Source organism: Amia ocellicauda, chromosome 4 (assembly GCF_036373705.1).
Source record: "Amia ocellicauda isolate fAmiCal2 chromosome 4, fAmiCal2.hap1, whole genome shotgun sequence".
Classification (NCBI taxonomy): domain Eukaryota; kingdom Metazoa; phylum Chordata; class Actinopteri; order Amiiformes; family Amiidae; genus Amia; species Amia ocellicauda.
In genome coordinates, this window is record NC_089853.1 from 42,628,153 (window position 1) to 42,646,398 (window position 18,246).

The 18,246-nt window shown below is 39.9% G+C and overlaps 1 protein-coding gene across 2 annotated transcripts in view; it reads left to right on the forward strand.

Moving 5' to 3' along the window:
- Positions 1-223: 223 nt before the first annotated feature.
- zbtb46 (zinc finger and BTB domain containing 46) overlaps positions 224-18,246 on the forward strand; it is a 47,562-nt gene continuing 29,539 nt past the window's right edge. The window contains exons 1-2 of one of the 2 annotated variants that reach the window (XM_066702370.1): positions 224-597; positions 15,573-16,536. In XM_066702370.1, the coding sequence (XP_066558467.1) occupies positions 15,606-16,536 (931 nt within the window). In that variant the 5' untranslated portion in view covers positions 224-597; positions 15,573-15,605. The remainder of the gene's footprint in view (positions 598-15,572; positions 16,537-18,246) is intronic. The other variant, XM_066702371.1, reaches the window with a different exon arrangement.

Consider the following 18,246-nt stretch of genomic DNA (forward strand, 5'->3'; position numbering starts at 1 on the left):
GTTGAAAGCAGGTGAAGTTTGGTCCATAATAATAATCATCATCATCATCATCATCATCATCATTTCAATCTTACATCGCCTCTCCACGTTAAAAAGGCAGTGCAGTTTTAGGGACAGGCTCATAAGCGTGTTGTATTATCTGTGTGCCTATAGGGTCTGTATTGTGCCGTCTAGTACTGGGGCGGTAATGACAATACAATATTTCATTAGCCTGTCAGTCAGAGTAGGGTTGTCAGTGGGTTGTTCTCTCTACCCAGCATGCTGTTAGGAAAGTGTGTGTGTCCATGTTGCCTCATTTCCTGTGTTTGAGACTCAGTCGAAAGAGAGAGAGAGAGAGAGAGGGGAGAGACAGAGGGGGAGGCTGGTTCCTGATACCGAGACACGGAAAGGCAGGGGAGGGAGAAAGAAAAGAAAGAAAGAAGCGAGACACACACACACACACACACACACACACACACACACACAGAGGAAGAGAGAGGGCAGGGAGTCACATAGAGACCAGCATACCAACGTAGGGAAGAGAGGAAGAAAATAAACAGCACAGCCTCCCTCACCACTGTAACACATTGTCTCTTCCCCAGATCCATGGGTTAACAGGTAAGTGCGTCTTTGGCTTCTACTATCTTGTTTGCTTTCCAACATTAGTTTCGTTTTCGTGGATCCCTACCAACTGATTGCATGCATGTCGTGTTGGGGATGCATCCCCTGTCAGCCGGACACCTTTTACTTTTGAATTGTGCGATCCTATAGTCCGCATTTAACAATTTATACCTTGTAAGCCAATGTATCCAGGACACAAGTTAAGTAGCAACGTGGGTTTCTTTCTTTCTTCCTTCCTTTATTTGGGGGCACCGCTTTGCGTCGCACAATATGGTATCCTAGGGGGGTCGCCAGCACTGTTTTGACAGCTGTTTGGTGCACATAGTGAAGAAACTGCCTGGCACATTGGAGTAGAATAAGCCCCCCGATCGCCTGCTCTTGCCCCTTTCCACGTTGTCGTGCCTCAAACAGGAGCCGATGACAAGTGTCTGCGCCCGGATCTGCTCCTGCCTACCTTAGTTGAGTGTCAAGGGGTATTTATTTCGTTTACCAGACCGTCGCCAAGCTGTCGTGGGCAGGGGATTGCATTTGCTCTGCCGACGTCCTCACGTCTCGCCCGACTTTCTTTGAGACCCTTCAGATCGGGGGGTTATTGGACAAGTTTCAGCACCACCGCGCAACCGCGTCCCTGTTCAGAGAGCTGTCTGTCGGGGGGCTTTGCAAGTGTGTGAGGTGGTATCCGTTGTTTGCGGTGGCTGATATTGAAATGAAAAGCTCATGCATAGCCTGGCAAGGGCTTAAACCCCCCCTTCCTCCCTCCCTCGACTAACCTCCAAAAGGGGAATTTCTCCAGCTGGAAATTTCTGCTGCGTCAACACCCTACCCTACTATACCAGACAAGGGAAGGGGATTTTTTTTTCTGCTTGTTTTTTTTTTTCTTTTTGGGTGGTAAGTATTGTTGTGTTAATATTGGTCCCCGGATTGTGTGATTCTTTATGAGGCACTTCTAGGGAGTTTTAAAGAAGTGGCATACAAGTACTACAGGGAGGTGGTGGTGGTGGTGGTGGTGGTGGGGGGGCATGAAGATAAGGTAGATTATGATTCGATACTTTTTTTTATTTTTGGTTATTATGAGTCTTTCTCTGCCCCCTCAAACTGGTCAGTTCCATCTGCCTCCATTTTATATTCAGTATTGTAGGTTAAAAAGAGGGGGGTGGACCCACTTATTTGAGGCAGTGTGAATTATTTTGTATTCTCCAGAGGAACAACAAACACAAACTCGAGCACTGGAGGGTGATAGTTTCATGGATGCAAATGAAGATCTGCTTTGTGTTTCTCAAGGTTTTTTGACCTCCTGGAAGACCATAATTTATTGATAGTGATATGCAAATTGGAATGGACACACACACACACCTTGATCATTGTTTTGTTATCTGGTTTCCCATGATGTTGAGTGTTGGGCTTCCTGGGACTGAAGTGGAAGTTAGTCAAATATTATGCTTTCAAACCATGAATGGATGTATTATTTGGAGACAAGCTCATTGAGGAATTATGCTGTCAGGCTGCTAAGCTTCTGATCAGGAATTACAAATCAATATCAGTGCAGCTGCTCAGAAGGGTTTAACATATTATTTTAGTTAGATCAATGCAGTTGAATAAGTTTCAGTAAGTACACATTTTGTTGAGCAATTTGAAGCATGTTACATTAGGAAAGGTGGCTGTTGAGATGTTACAGCCATACTGTATGAACAATATGACTTATATAAATCAAATAACTAATAATTACAATTTTCTTGTATGTAACAGTGAAGGGTAATACTGGAATTGTTGTCTGTACATGGGTGCCTAGTCTTGATTTGTGTAGTACAACATATTCTAAAATGCATAGAAACATTTAAAGTTTTGATCGCAATATCTGAACTTCTACATTTAATTATTTTGAGTAATGTATCATTACATTCCCAACATGATGGTTAGTTTCTAAAAATACACATCAGAAATATTACATTATTTTTCTGATCAGTATAGACAATATACATATTGTGCAGTGTAGGAAATTAAATCCTTGTGTTTCCGTTTAAGGATCTTGCCCTACTAAGGTAGTCAGTGTATCCTCCTATTCAGTGTTAATCTCACAATGTTTAATGCTTCTCTTTCAGCAGCATTTGTGTTTTCTGATCAAAAGTGAAAACTGAAAAGATAAATATATATGGCATCAGCTCTGTGCTTTAAAATTCACATATAGTCAAGAGCTGCTGTCGTCCAACGCCTGGCAGTGTTTGTAGACATTCAACTTGATGTTTTGCTGTTTAAGCTCACGGATTTCTCCTGCTGTACATCGCTTTGAGATGTTCTCTATTTCCAAGCGGGGAGAATGTCCCTGTGGCTGCCTCCATCTGTACCCCTCAGGCAGTTTCTGTTTGCAGCAAGCTGGTCTGCAAAGCCTCATAATCAGACAGGTAATGATCACTCTTGGGCTCCCCAAATGAATGGGCAATGGATTTCGTATCTGTAAGTGGCAGTTAGGTGTTCCATTTTGAGGCAAATGGTCTTTGAGCCACTGACCTATGAGTTTTTCAATCCCCTCCTCTATATTTTTCGTAGATTTTAACATGGATTTCAAAATGTAAGCTTCTTTTTTTGTTAAACTAGTATCCTGATCTTTGTTCCAATTCCAAACTTCCACCCACTGCCTTGTTGCCGTTGCATGCATCTCCACTGTAGTGGCACCTTGAGCGTGTTTTGGAAAGTGAAATATCTTCTGCAGCAAATGATTGAATGCTACAAACGAGCCCTAAATCTGAAATGATGCAGGTCCTCAATCTGAAACAAATCCTCCTTCAAATGCGAGGGTATTACTGAGATTATATGTCGGGGAAGACGCATTTTATTTTGGAATCATTCGGTCTTTGTTTCCTTAAGATGAGGGACTTGGGAAGCCCGTGCTTTTCCTTTTACATTTGTTTACCTGCTGCTCACCTTTGCTGCACCACGGGGATATTCCTCAGTGATGGGGATTCTCCCAGGGTTAGGGATTGTTAGTTATTTCGCAGCGTAATAATTAACAAAGTTGGAGGATGAATGTTTGAGTGCAGTGTGTGATTTTTTAATATTTTGATGATGGCAGAAGAGTCAGGGGTTTATTCATGTTCTGTGGCAGGTTTTGGTGGCTAGCAAATAAAGAAGTTGGTCAGCACTGCTTATTATGAGGGTGAAAACCAAGCTTCACACTCTGGTGGAGCCCCCGAGCAGGTGTGGCTTTGTTTTGTTAACGGAGATGGGCGAAATCTAGCACCTTGAACGAGGGAGTGTTTTTAGAAGTGATCGATACACTGTGTGGAGCGTCTTCAGAGAAAGTACTGTGATTCATGGAGATGTGAAGCAAAACCACGACCCCCTCAGCCCCCGATCTGAACGTGTGTAATTTGGGAAGGCTGGCTGCTGGAAACAGCACTAGCAGGGTTAACATTGAATTTGATGCCTCGTGTTTATTGAGGGTGGTTGTGGCTGTTAATCAGAACATTCACACAGAACGAACAGTTTGGGGGAGGAGGTGGTTGTGGAGGAGAGGAGAGGGAATGGGGGGGGGGTAAGCGGGGTGGTTGCTGGCTGACACGACACAGTTCTGCTGTTGGTGTATGTGGGTGGAGTATTTCTGTGCGCTCATGGTTGAAGGCTGAAGTCCCTGGGTCTAATGTCTAATTGCACAGTTACAGGTTGCAAATGTTGGTTAGCTGTGTGAGGAATGCACACCAAAGCAGTTGGTTTTGGATTTGAGATCCCTTATCAAGATTGCACTGTTTAATGGATCTATCTGTTGTTCTATTTATTTTATTGCCCCCAGAAGAACCGACAGAATAAATATAGAAGGTTGTTTTTTGGCAGGTTTTCAGTGCAATTCTCAAAATCCTGGATTCATTATTATGTACACCTGTCTGTTTAATATCCCATTAGGAGTTGTTCAAAATGCCTATTACATAATCTATTTTACTCCTTTATTTTATTATCAGTGCCTATGAATTAATTCAGTTTTACATTTTAGACCTGAAATGCTAAGATTTCCTGTCAGATGTTCACAAATTTATAAAGGGAAAAAATGAGCATACCTTGTTCAGATAAATACTATATGCACAGTATTTGTGGAGCATGGACCATTTAATTATATACATTATATGAAATGTTTCTGGTAGATTTCCTTCATGAGCTTATTTGTAATTATTATTCTAAGAATTTAGTGTCTAATACTTACAAACAAAACAGTGGACACAGTATTGCAAAAAACTTTTATTTTAGAATAGGTGAACTTCCTTCCACTAAAGTACTAGAATTTTTGCATGTTTTTTTTGCAGTTATTTTGGGTTGGAAAATATATTCTTAGACATTATAAATACATTTGAGGAAAACACATAAATGCCCGTCACCTCCTTTATTACTAATGCTAAATACAGGTGCGTTAAACCCCTTAGGGGAAAACCGACAGCTGTGCTCCTATGCAAGTTAAAGACATTAGTATTTAGATTATCTGCTGTATATTTCAAGTAAACCCCAATACCTGAATTATCAGGTTTAGCTAAAATGTTTTATTTATGCCTTGGCAATCCAGGAGTAAATATGGCCTAAGCTTCACGCCCCAGAAGCCTGAAGTTAGACATTATAGAGCAATCGCTGAGCTTCTGACAGCTGTACATCCCCACAAGTTGCCTAAAATTGTGATCGAATGTGTTTTCTTTGGATTGTTCCCAAATAAAAGTCTATATTTTAAAGTTATACCTACACTTGTACAGGGGGGTGTACTCACGAGCTCTGCACTCTGCAGCTGCTGGAGATTTGCCAGCTACTGGTGTTTCTTCACCTTTTTCAGAAAGCCGTTTCTGTAGCAGTGAAGAATAATCTCAGACAGATTGAACTCACGATGACACACCCCAGTACAACTGCAAGCTGACATCTTGAAAGTGACTGCTGTCAACATATAACTTTCAAATTTAAAACTTGTCAGAATTAGACCAAGGAAAAAGACATATATAAACCCCAGCTTGCTTGTCGTTTTACAACACGGCGGTATGAAATGCAGTGTTATTTTTTTGTTTTTTTTTAGACACCTGCTACGTGCTCTTTAATGGTTGTCTGTTTGACAGGCTGAAAATTGATCCTTGCTTGTCTGGGATTATGACCGCTTTTGAAACCAAAGCAAGCAGTCCTTGGTCAGACACGTACAGTGCTTTAAATGAGTCCTGTAATTGGCAGTTCATTAGCTGGAAGGAATGTAAATAAAAATGAAGCGTTGAAGCAGCTCTCCCACTCAAAACAATACACAGCCATTTCAGCCATTGCATGCTTTTAGACCAATTTAATTAATGGGGAGATGTTAAAGTTGTACTCCCCTACAAGTAGACTGGAGTGAAAAGGGCCTACCCAACTTCTGGATGCAGCTATTGTTTGCAGTCAGCATCTTTCTCCTAGTCATTCTGTTGCTCAAGTCTTTTCGGTCTCTCAAGAGGTAGAGTTTGTTTAAGCACATTGGCCAGAGGTACATTTCTTCTTTCCACAGAAGGGAGTTCCCACAAAAACCCAATCTCAAACCAAGCAAGCCGTTTTGAGTGTCACAGAGACGCCCTCCTCTCAACTGTCCTGTAGGGATGTAAAAAATAAACACAGCCAGTGGAAACGGAGACAGTGGCGATCATGGGTAAAACGAGACATTTCCATTTCAAAGCTCAGGTGAAATAGAATTGCATTTCCCATCCTATTGAAAGTTTATCCTCAAACGTCCTATCAGACCTATTTTAATACTATTGTATAATACACACATAGGCCCTTACTGGATGGGAATTTCTTCGTGGAATAATTGGCAGGAAGTCTTATCTGCACCTGTGGGTTTGCATTAGTATGTTTGCATGTCTTTAGTGAGACTACAGAGGGGACCACAAAACCTGGTGGATCCATCCATATTGCTTGCAAAGCTGACGCGAGGTTCCCAATCTGACACAGTTTTTAATCAATTTCTGCTTGTCAACACACGGCAAAACTCAGTTAAGCCACGTTGACAGAACTTTCCCGTTGTCGGAGCCGTAGATGTGCAACTTTAATTTTGGAGGAGCAGCAGGATGACACGGGAGGAACAGAAATGAAGAACTGTAATCCAGCCTGTAAGGTTATTTCAGGTCACAGAAACCTGAACACCTGCAGTGTGAATTAGAGCTTGAAGCATCTTTGGGTGTTTGGATTTAGAGATGGAGGATTACCAATACGAGCATGTTGAAAGCAGCACAGACAACATCCTTTTTTTTTTTTATAGCATCAACGGTATTGCCTTCGTAACTCTTCTAGAGTCCTGTTCGGCTATACTTAGGATTAAAGAAAAAAATTACGCTTTTAATATAATTTACATCTTGTAGTGGCAGCTGCATTGTAAATGTTTCCTAGCTTGGAAGGAATAAATGTGTTAAATATTACTCAAGATGTTTACTGTATAGTACATCTGTAATTTAGTATTACGATAATAAAACTTGTTGAGTTTCGTGTTTTTTTGTTTTTTTCCCAAGTTACTCGATACATTTTCTAGTTATATTTAAACCGTACTGCAGCTGAGTGAAATGAAGAAATTAAAATCCAAAAATCGGCATAATTGAATTTCTCCATTAATAAATTAATGAATCGGTCTATGAATTGTTCTTCGGAGCACAGCAAAATGCTTTTTGGGAAATATTTTGACGACATATTGGCGAGGTGCACTGAATAAAATACTAAACCGAGCATTCATTTTTACAGTAACTCTTCCCAATGTAGGACAAAATATACTTAAGAATCTGATGGAAGAGTGGTATACGTTGGAGGAGAGCCCAGAAACACACAGTTTTGAACAGAAGTCCAAATAAATTATAATAACTGCATCATTAGGAAAGTATACATCTGAAAATGTGTGATTAAGTATCTATCTATGGCCTTGGAAAAGCTTATTAGGTAGCCAAGTGTGTGCATGGTGTTGAATGTACCTATAATATCCTGTCTATTTTAACAGGCCTTTCAGCTCGCATATCTCATTTGAGATAAAAGCAATATACAAAACCCATTTTCCGATTGTATGTTATCTGCATAATTCTATTGGACTTGACGATTAAAACCGTTCTCTGTACTTCAGTCAGAAGTGCTTGAAATGGTGTTAGCTGGAGTAATGTAACGATTCCAGGACCATTTTAATCATAAACACTGAGCTGCGTTGAGAATAGCCCTGCATACATACAACTGTTAATTTAGTCCCCACCTAAGCAGACTGGTATTCAAGTGCCTAGTGCCTCCTTCATTGGCGGAATATAAAAAGTGGGGCATGCGTTCCCTATGGTTTTTCTTGTTCCCTTTTAATTTTAAGCGTGATAGAATAAGAGCACCATTCCCATTGCTTACGATTTCAAGCTCAATATGAGAAAGAAGTCCTGCAAAACTGTAGGGCAGATGCATTTGTAAGTTTAACAAGTCTCCCTTCCCTGAAAGAAAGAAAGAGAGAAAAAAACACACAAATTGGTGGGCAGGTGGTGTTTTATACTACATAAAACTGGAATGGATCTTATCTTCACTTGCTAGACGGCAGCTGTTCTTCAGCCATTTTTGACCTGGAATATGCTGGTGTGTATTAAGATGTGCTCATTCTCATAGAGTAGTATTGTCTCATGAGAAATACTTAGTAAGTAAGCAAGCAAACCACTTATTTACGAACCAATATTAGCAACTTAAAAAAAAAAAATCATAATAATAAAGAAATAAATCTACTAGCTATCTATAATGACCAAATTGTGTTTACGAAATTATTGTCTTTAATGGAAGTCAGCCTGTATCTCTCTACACTCAGGTAGGAATCTGTCACTTATGAAAATTGATATATTCTTATACTCTACAGTGGAGACGTGCATTGAATGTTTGTAATTAGCATTGTATGTTTGCAGGCTTTTGTTTAAATCATTCCAGTGATCTATTGCGATCTGAATTTAGACTGGGGAGGGAAATTTGGGGGTTTAATGGAAGCAATTTCCATATAGCTGTAGAATGGCATCAGGTGTGGAACTTGATCTCGAGAGACGAGATCTTCAGTTTCAGCTAGGTGGCACTATATAAGCAAATCCGTTCGATTCATGTGATATATAATATTTCCCAAATGTGTAAACACAGATTTAAGCCACATATTTTAAGTGTTATTTATTTATTCACAGCTAAAAGGAATGTATTTGTACCACGCATGCATATTTGTGTTTCTACTCCTGTTTATCAGAGAAGTGGTTTTCCCTTTCTCGGTAGGCGCTGATTATCTGTTTATTGTGATCTGTTAAGTTTGCAGACACAAGTTTATAAGAATTGTCTGTGGGAGTACATGTATGTTATTGTTCGGTTTCAAAAGTGGGTTTTAGTTTTAATTGCGATTTAATTAAAAGCATTCTAAATAGCAGTTGCCCTGCTTTTATTCTAATGTGTTTTATAACACTACGTTGGTGCTAATTGTACAATATTCTAACCTTTCCTAATTTATCCTCAAGAGTAATGTATTTTAGATCTCTTGTTTATAAGGTGGTAGCCAATAGCAGGTTAGGAAGCAGCTGGATTTACAGGAAAAGTAATATTTCTCACAGATTCTGGAACCACTTCAATCCTGTTTCATACGGTACTTCCCTGTAAACCTTAATGAAGAGTGGCTGTTAAGTGTATACAAAGCTCTAAGTGTAGTATCACTGTTCCTTTGATATTTATTTTCCAAAAAATGAAATTCTGTGTAACTTACAGGGAATACCAAGTCAATTTCGCAACATCCAGTGTACAATATCACCGTTCAGTATGAAAGCCCCTCAAAATACACTCTTTATTACCATTTTGTTTTTAAGAAAGAACTGTGGAAAATCATATTTCCATAAGATTTATTACTTTCTGGATGTGCAATTAAAATAGACTGGTTCTATGTGATTGATAAAGTGATGTGCCGTTGCTTCAGCTTTTTCACTTGGAGATGATCTCGAGCTTTGAAATGACTCGATCTTCCATCAGGATTGGTTAACGGTTGGGCAGAAATGCTTTTGCTCTGAAGGCCAGATTTATGAACGTATGATCTAACAATGGCAGGCCTTAACACACACAGTAGAACTTACTTAACCTGCGCTCTTCTCTCTGAGAAATTGAAAAACTCGTTCTGGGAAGAATGCAAAGGATGAAAGATTTTTTCACTTCTGTACAGAAAATCCACAAACTGAATAATTTGTGGAACAGATGTTGTGATCATTTGCTTTATTAGTTGTCTGATTAATTAGATGAAACAAACCAAAAATAAGTGTTTTTGCTTCTTCTATTATTCTTAAGTCCATGAGTTAATCGGTTACAACGTTGTGATAATACACACACATATTGACTCGCCCCGTACATTTCTCTCATATCTCACTTTTTCTTAATTCCATTTGAAAGTGCTCCTTTACTGCTCGAAGATTTTCTCATTATTTTGAGAAAGCTGAAGAATTTCTTCCATTCTTCTCGGTGATTCTGTGCTAATGCATCATTTTCTAGTCTTCTGGACTCTTTAGAAATGGGATTACCCCTTAAGAAAATTAATTTCACATGCAGAGAACACACTGCCCTAGAAAAGTGGGTGAAATAAATACAACTTTCTGTCTTTTATGTTACGCTATCTTTTCTTTCTGTACAATCTTGGGGATAATTATTTCCTTGTGACGTCTATAGAGCATGCGTCTATACACCATGTTCTGTAAAATAAAAATCTCTCAAAATTAAATTGAAGAACTGACCGTTACAATTTATTGATTCAGTCAAAAATGCAACACAACAACAAAATAAATACATTGTGAATGTAAAGTGATTTAAATTAGTTAAAACGTACTTTAAAGAAAGGGAAGGCAATCTGTAACCTGTCAGAACAGTGTGGGGGTGGAAACGGGTTAAATAGATCATGCAGACTGCTGTGTACTATGTAGTGTTTGTGTGTTGAAATGCATATCCTCTTTGCAGGTTAAACACTTGGCTGAGTCAGTTTGGGGGGCATGAATGATTAATTTGCATTATTAACACCCCAACCCTTAGTCCCTGATTAAAAAATATATATATATATATATATAAAAGATATGATTTGAAGATGCTATCTAACCAAGTCAATACACACACATATACATACGCATACACAATATATATAAATTGGGATTGGGATTTACACTTTTAAAATTACATTTCTGTCAGTTCTTACCTACAGTAGTAATGGCTTTTCACGCTACTTCGTTGAGATTAACAAGTCCTCTTTGCTTAAAAATTGCTGTTTTGTTGTGACACCTCTCACAGTGAAAGCACCAGGAAGGTGTTAAATTTGATTTGTGAGTGGCAGCAGTGCCGCGGGGAGTCATTTCTGTGCCATTTGGTGCTTTAAATGATGACTGTGTGTACTTAGTAAAGTGGGAGCAAAAAGAAGGTGTTGGAATTTGACTCCTACTTTAAATATTGAGCTGATTCTACTGCAAATGAGCGATTCCAGTTCTCGGTTTTTCAGCAGAACCCCCCCACCTCCGTTACCATTTGAATTTTTTCGTACAGTCTCTTCACAGCCTTTTGGGGGAAAGATTAAATACTTGGCATCTGATTACCCAGAATGCCACTGGTTAGATCAAAGAACTTACCTTTTATGTTCGACTGTTTATTTCGAATGAAGACCACCTTCTTCTGGGCTGCTGAGTTTTTTATTGAAAGTATTCCTACTTGGGTCAGGCCCGAGCTGCATCTTAGTGAAGTGAAAACATGTGGGGGGACGGGGGGGGGCAGAGCTTTACATCAGGTCTGGTATTTTGCTTTAATTCCAACTCCCACAAGGAAATGTACAAATAAATTTCAGTTCCTTAATTAATGTGACCCAAACACCACCATTTACGGAGAGTTTGACTCGCCAACAAGCCTCCTATTGTTAGAAAAAGATGTAATAATGAAAAGGTCAGGACATTTTTAACGAAGGGTTTTTGGGGGAATTAAAACAACAACACAAAAGCAACGTGCAGTAATGAAATGTTTTGTTTCATTAAGAGGCGTACAATTCTGTCCCTTATATGTTGTCACTAAACTTGGTAAATATTAAAATGTCAATCCAGTGATTGTAAAGCAATCATAGTGTAATAGCCTCTAATTCATCCTAAATATCTGCCACTCATACGCTAACACTTCAGAGACTTTTTTTTCGTCTTTTTTGTGGTAATTTAAATACTACAGCATGAAGGAACAATGTTATCTTTTGATATATTTTAGTCTTTCTTTTCCCGGCCTAATAATGAGATGTTTCATTATTTGCATTTCACAGCTTTTAATAGCTAAAGAATTTAGGCTAAGCCCTGGGTTGTCATTGTGAGCCACCGTGGAGAGATAATGGAGCTGGGGAAGAAAAGCTGTAAATAGCCTGTAACACTTGAGAATGGCAGGGAGAGAGGCAGGTTGTGGTGAATAGGATTACATAAACTTTCCACAAGAAAAACAAACCTTCGCAAACACCGTGCTAACAGCAGATGTCTTTAGCTAAAATATCGCTAATTACGTACAGCATAATATTTATCTTCTCATTGTGGTACACATGACATAATGGAGACAACATTACAATAATGGTGTCTACTGAATAGACTGATTGAATTTAAGTTGGAGGCAATGCATTTATAGTATTAGGGTATTAAGGTATTTGCATTTTAGTGCTGGGTTTTGCATGAAATGTATACATGGATATTTAATAGGACTTGGCACAACTCAGATTTCGGTTAACATCACTCCTATTCAAAGGGATTTAGTTTGATAGCTGGGTCTTTTTAAAAAAACAATAAAATAATGAGGGGAAAAAACAATCACGTGGTGAGGTCACACTTGGCTCATGTGTAAAAATAATGTTTGTTTTTTTTCCATAAAGGGGGCTGATATTACAAATGTTTCATTAGAAAGCAAAATACTGTAGTCTAGTCTTTGGATGGCTTTGAAGTGGCTTTTACGTAGATGAAGGGTTAACTCTGGACAGGCCCATTGCTTGAATCTAAGAATTTTCTGGTGTGGGCATTCCGGTTTCTGTAGTCATTGGCCAGGATCTGTTGGTTAAAAATAACCATAAAAGGAAAGGAACTGACTTTTTTTTTTTTTTTTTTTTTTACTCGTAGAACTTCCATTGTTGTTCCCCATTTGTATATCTTTTCTTGATTCCTTGCCACCTTTCCCTGCCCAAGGCTGGCAGTGCTGAAAGATTCGGGATTAACCCAAGGATAATGGCGTTGTTGCCCAGCTGAGTGGAAGAAAAGCTGTTTTAAAAATCCTTGAATGCCTGAGTGTTACACTGAAGCTGGCACTCCCTTAGGGGTCAGTCAGTCCGCCCAGATCACAGGGTCAAATCTGGATCATCCCTACGGTCTGTGACAAGACAGCGCTGTCCTCTCACCCTTCACCCATCAGCCTACCTCATTGCAAGAGACGACAAGTAGGAGATGTGTTTGCAGTATGAAGTCAGATTGAATTTGATATTGGCAGGTGACACAAAGTTAAAGCTCGGTGGCACCGATTACTAAGCCTTTAAGTGCCAAGTGACCTGAACCTGAGATCCCGAACCGCAGAATCTCCTGTGCTGAATGTTTTTTTTTGTTACTCGCCGTGTTTCAGCATATAAAAAGTAACGCGATTTATGGTTTTTCTGGCCTCTGGAAAAAACAAATAGATTTGTGATCCACAGAACAGAAGAAAATGGGAGGGAGGGAATGTATTCATCTTTTTCTGTAGCATATGAGGGGTTGAGACCACACCTTCTTATTCTTGGAAAAGTGTGGTGGACTTCCCAGCCTTATAATTAAATACAGAGCATGTCGATTTGAGGAGCGGCATAAGTACATGGGGATTTTAGCACGGGGACGTGTCGTTTGTTTGTTTGGTCATCTCGGTACGTTCGTTATGCCTTCCTTCTCATGCTTTATTACGTCTGAAATCTCCACCACTGGGGCTTCTTCAGCCATGCGTGGGACAATCAGGATTGGGAGGGATCTTTGAACTCTGGGAGGTTCTTGAAGATCTTGGACACCAAAGGAGGAAAGGCGAGAAATTAGAGAGTCCAATTAGAGGCATGATCTCTTCAACAAGGTCATACAGTAGTTCATGCCATTCGATATTTTTTTTATTACTCTTTTTATATGCAATTAAACTTCAGTGATCTAGTTCTACCGATGTGGAAAGTATTATTAGTGTCCATCCTTAATGTTTCTTTAAATGGTAGGGTTAATTTTTTCAGTTGTTTCACATTTTTCTTGCCTTTCAATGCATTAGCATCACCTTACATTCTTGCAGACAGACCCACAATAGTGTGTGGGTCCTACAATAGCCTTCACACCCAAGGTAAAGGAATATTTCCCGTTGTGTGGTTGAGATCTTTTTATTGTATGGAAGTATTGTTCTGGAGAACTATTTACAGGGGATTTAGGAATGATAGCTTACCATGTCCTACCATGGAGTTTAAATGATTTGAAATAAGGTGCATCTTATTTGGTCAGGCATAGGTTAATCCAACAAAACCAATTTGACATGTACGTACGAGACTGGGGACAGGCTATAGTTAAACTGGCTTTGCTTTAGTTTGCCGTTGCAAAAGCCTCGTTTTTTCCGGGTGTAGGGATTTCCTCTATTGAAGGAAAAACAAAAAGAAAACGTAAATAGTGTTTCATAAAAGAAACTAATAATTACATTTTCAGAATAGACAGAACATTCTGTCTTGTGTGAAAAGATGACTGCCTTTATAATTCCTGTAACTCAGAAATAAGAGTTCTGCCTGTGAAGGTTACATTCATAAAAGATTGTCAGCAGCTTTTTGGAAGCAAGAACCTGATGGCTTTCATTGCCACACTGTTGTCAGAAATGCAATTAGGGTGTACAGCCTTGTTCTGTATCTGTTAAGGTGTGTCATTTCTTTTTTTTTCCCCGAGTATTTGGAAAAAGCTGGAACACTGACAATTGAGGTTAACCAGAACAATTTTAAATTCATTACATGTCATAGTAGTTCTTGGCTGTATGCTGTCTTTAAAGAAAGGTGTGTTTGTCCAAGTAGACATCGGAGATGCTCTGGATTTATTTGATCTTACAAGCCATCAGGTTCAGAATAACTTTTATAAACATGACCTGAAGTGTGCCAGCCCCGAAGCAAATGCTGCTGTCACATCGCCGATCTTGAGCTGCCATGTTATATTACCCGCAATGGAAGCTGACAGCTCTTCAGTTTAAAAACAAATCAGACCTTCGTTTGCTAACACTCTGCGTCTTAATGATTTAGTTTAACGGAGATGGTATCTTTTTGGTAACACTGTGCTAATGCACTTGCTGTGTTTGATAACACTGGTTTAACTGAACAAAGAGTCCGTTATTCTACTACCACCCCCTTTCGTTCTTCTTTGTTGGCATCAGTGTTTTCTAGCTTTCATTTCTTGTAGCTCCCCAGGGGTTTCCCTTGTCAGTAATTGTGCGGATTTACCCTTCCACCTTCATCGAAAGATAGGATAATGTACAGTTCTCTGCTCTTTGAGAACAACAATTGGAAAAATAAAATACAAATGTGTTTACTGAGGGTCTTGGCTTATTCTTTTCTACATAAACGGATCCACCTCTGGAAAGCTTTAGAAAAAATACACAAGGTATCATGAAATTTCCAGCTATAGATACATTTCACAATATGGGTTGGGGTTCCAATCCAGTGGAAGAATACATACAGGTTTAGACTATTGAAGGAAATATAGTTTAACAGCTGTGTGCCAGAAAACAAGACTTTATCATGAGTACATATCATTGTAGGTAACGTATATCACATTTTATTTAGATGTTCGAAGCAATTTGAATTTGTCAAACGTCAACAAAACATGGAAACCCAGGGTTTATAACACAGTTAACAACAAGTGGTCTCTGTCGTATAGGTTGTAGCAGACACCCATTGATCCCCTAGATGTTCCCAACTGAAACAAAATTTAATGAGCAAGGTGCCTCAAGCTGCTGTTTAAATAGATTTGTTTGTGTTGCAGAATCTTCAGGAGGAGAAAGTACCAGATTGTCAAATGAATAACAGGAAGGAAGACATGGAGATCACGTCCCACTACCGGCAGCTTCTACGAGAGCTGAACGAGCAACGACAGCACGGCATTTTATGCGATGTGTGCATCATCGTGGAGGGAAAGATCTTCAAGGCGCACAAGAATGTGCTTCTGGGCAGCAGCCGCTACTTCAAGACCCTGTACTGTCAGGTCAAGAAGACCTCAGACCAGGCCACCATCACACACTTGGACATTGTCACTGCACAGGGTTTCAAAACCATATTGGACTTCATGTACTCTGCCCACTTGGCCCTGACCAGCAAAAACGTCATTGAGGTGATGTCGGCGGCCAGCTACCTGCAGATGACCGACATCGTCCAGGCGTGTCACAATTTCATCAAAGCTGCGCTCGATATCAGCATTCGTTCAGAGCTGTCTGACGAGCTGGCCGACTTCGAGATGGGCACCCCCTCGGGCGGCGGCGGCAGCAGTGCGGAGGCCTTGGCGTCCATGATGTCGGGCAGGAGTACCTCCCCATGGCTGGCACGGAAAACCAGCCCGGCCAATTCCTCAGGTGACTCGGCCATCGCCAGCTGCCACGAGGGAGGGAGCACCTATGGTAAGGAGGACCAGGAGCCCAAAAGCGACAGCCACGATGACATTTCCTCACAGTCCTTGTGGTCTAGCGATTTCCGGTCTGTACAGGTCAAAGAGGAGCAGGTGTCCCCCTCAAACTTCTGTAAAGACAGCTCTAATGCAGCACAGAACACTTTAGGAGAGCAGGGCAATGGTGAGAGCTGGCAGCCCTCTGGCTCTGGGCGTCGGAAGAACCGGAAAAACAAAGACACTGTTCGGCATATCACACAGCAGGTGGAGGATGACAGTAGGGCCGGATCACCATTACCATCCATTCTGTCAGTTTCTGGTTGGAACTACAACGGCCAAGATATTTCAGGTAAGCAGCAGTTTAAATCCCAAAATTTGTACTTCTGCCAAGCACTTAAGTGCTGAAAGCTTGATTTCATCCTCTGAATACAGTGAACAGAATCAAGATCTTTATTACCAAACACAGTGCTTCACAACTTTAATGGCCTGCATTAAACAAAAAACATACTGTGAACTATAGTTTTGTCAATTGAGAACATGACGTTCCTAAGAAATATATATTTTTTTTTCTCTGCAGAAGAGTGTGACTAATTAAGCTCAAAGAATACTAGAGCTGGGAAAGGCTGAGAGTATCCACTGGGGACTTTTTAATTTTCTAGAGTTTGCCATATGTAACTACAATTAGAAACAGGCAGAAGTTGAACGCAATCCAAAAGTTTTTCTTGCACAGTAGCTAGAATGTAGATTGTCACGTCCATTTTTCAGTTTGAGAATGAACTGTTAATGACAGGTGTGTTTAATCTCCATGGATAGACTGAAGGAAGAGGACAGTGATCTGCCTTCAAGATGCCTCCTATAATTACAAGTCAGGCAGCGCTCAAACTCCTTGTCATGCAGTGGAAAACAAGCACTGGTGGCTCAAAGACAGTTTTTCAGAGTTTTGATTCGGGAAAGAACTCCCCCAGGACTCGGCTAGGAAATCAAGCCCAGGCTGAAACACAGAGCTGTGTCTTAACTTAGAGAAACATAGCAATGTTTTTTAAATCATCTTTCTTTCTCCCCCCACCCGTGCCTTTGAAATTGAATTCACTGTGGTTGGATTGCTGCTCTCACATTTAGGTTTACTGGAGTGTTCGTCAAAGAAGGGAACACTAAGACATCAGAAATGCCCGGACACTTGATCATGGTTTTCCAAGCCCCAATGGGTGGATCATTAAATTTGAAGTATTGATAATCCCCTGGGTATTACGAGCTGGTGAGGGAACTGGCTGTGAAATTGGCACAGGTACTTTAAGAAAACTGGATAATTAAATTGACCTAGGTCACTGCAAGGATTAAAGTCGCATTCTCATTCAGGGAAGGAAGTGTTCCCCTTGGGTGTTAACTATGTCCTCTGAAGGGTAAATAGATTCAAATGCATTTTATTTTAAAAGTGAAGGGATACACACACACACACACACACACACACACACACACACACACACACACACACACAAACAAACACAAACACAAACACACACCTACCTTATAAATCATGTTGATTTATTTATTTGAAGGGCAGAAATCGGCTGCAAATTGTGTGCATTTAGGGAAGGCATTTTAAAATAAAGCATTTGAAGTGTAATGCATTTAACTGACACAAGTAAGGACAGCAAAACTTAAGTTTAGAACATGAAATATGATCCGGCATTTGATCAGCTGGGTTATAAAGGTAATATCTATCTATGGTTTAGATTAAATAGTACATCTCTTAATTCCAAGTCCAAATTTGACTGACTGGAGAACAGTTTTGTTGTATATATATATATATATAGGTCATGGTTTTATAGCTGAACAATATCTGCTTTAGTTGCTGTGATGGGAGATGTGAATGACACTGTCATCGTTTTCTTCCAGTTATTTATCCTAGCAGGTATATCTAAATTGAGTAAATGACTGCTGTGTTGTTTGTGCTGTGGTGCAAAGTGATCAGCCATAAAACATACTTTGAGTTTATCGGTACCAGGCTGTCCTTCGCTATAGGTTTGATTATATGAAACAGAACATTAAGCAGCTCTCT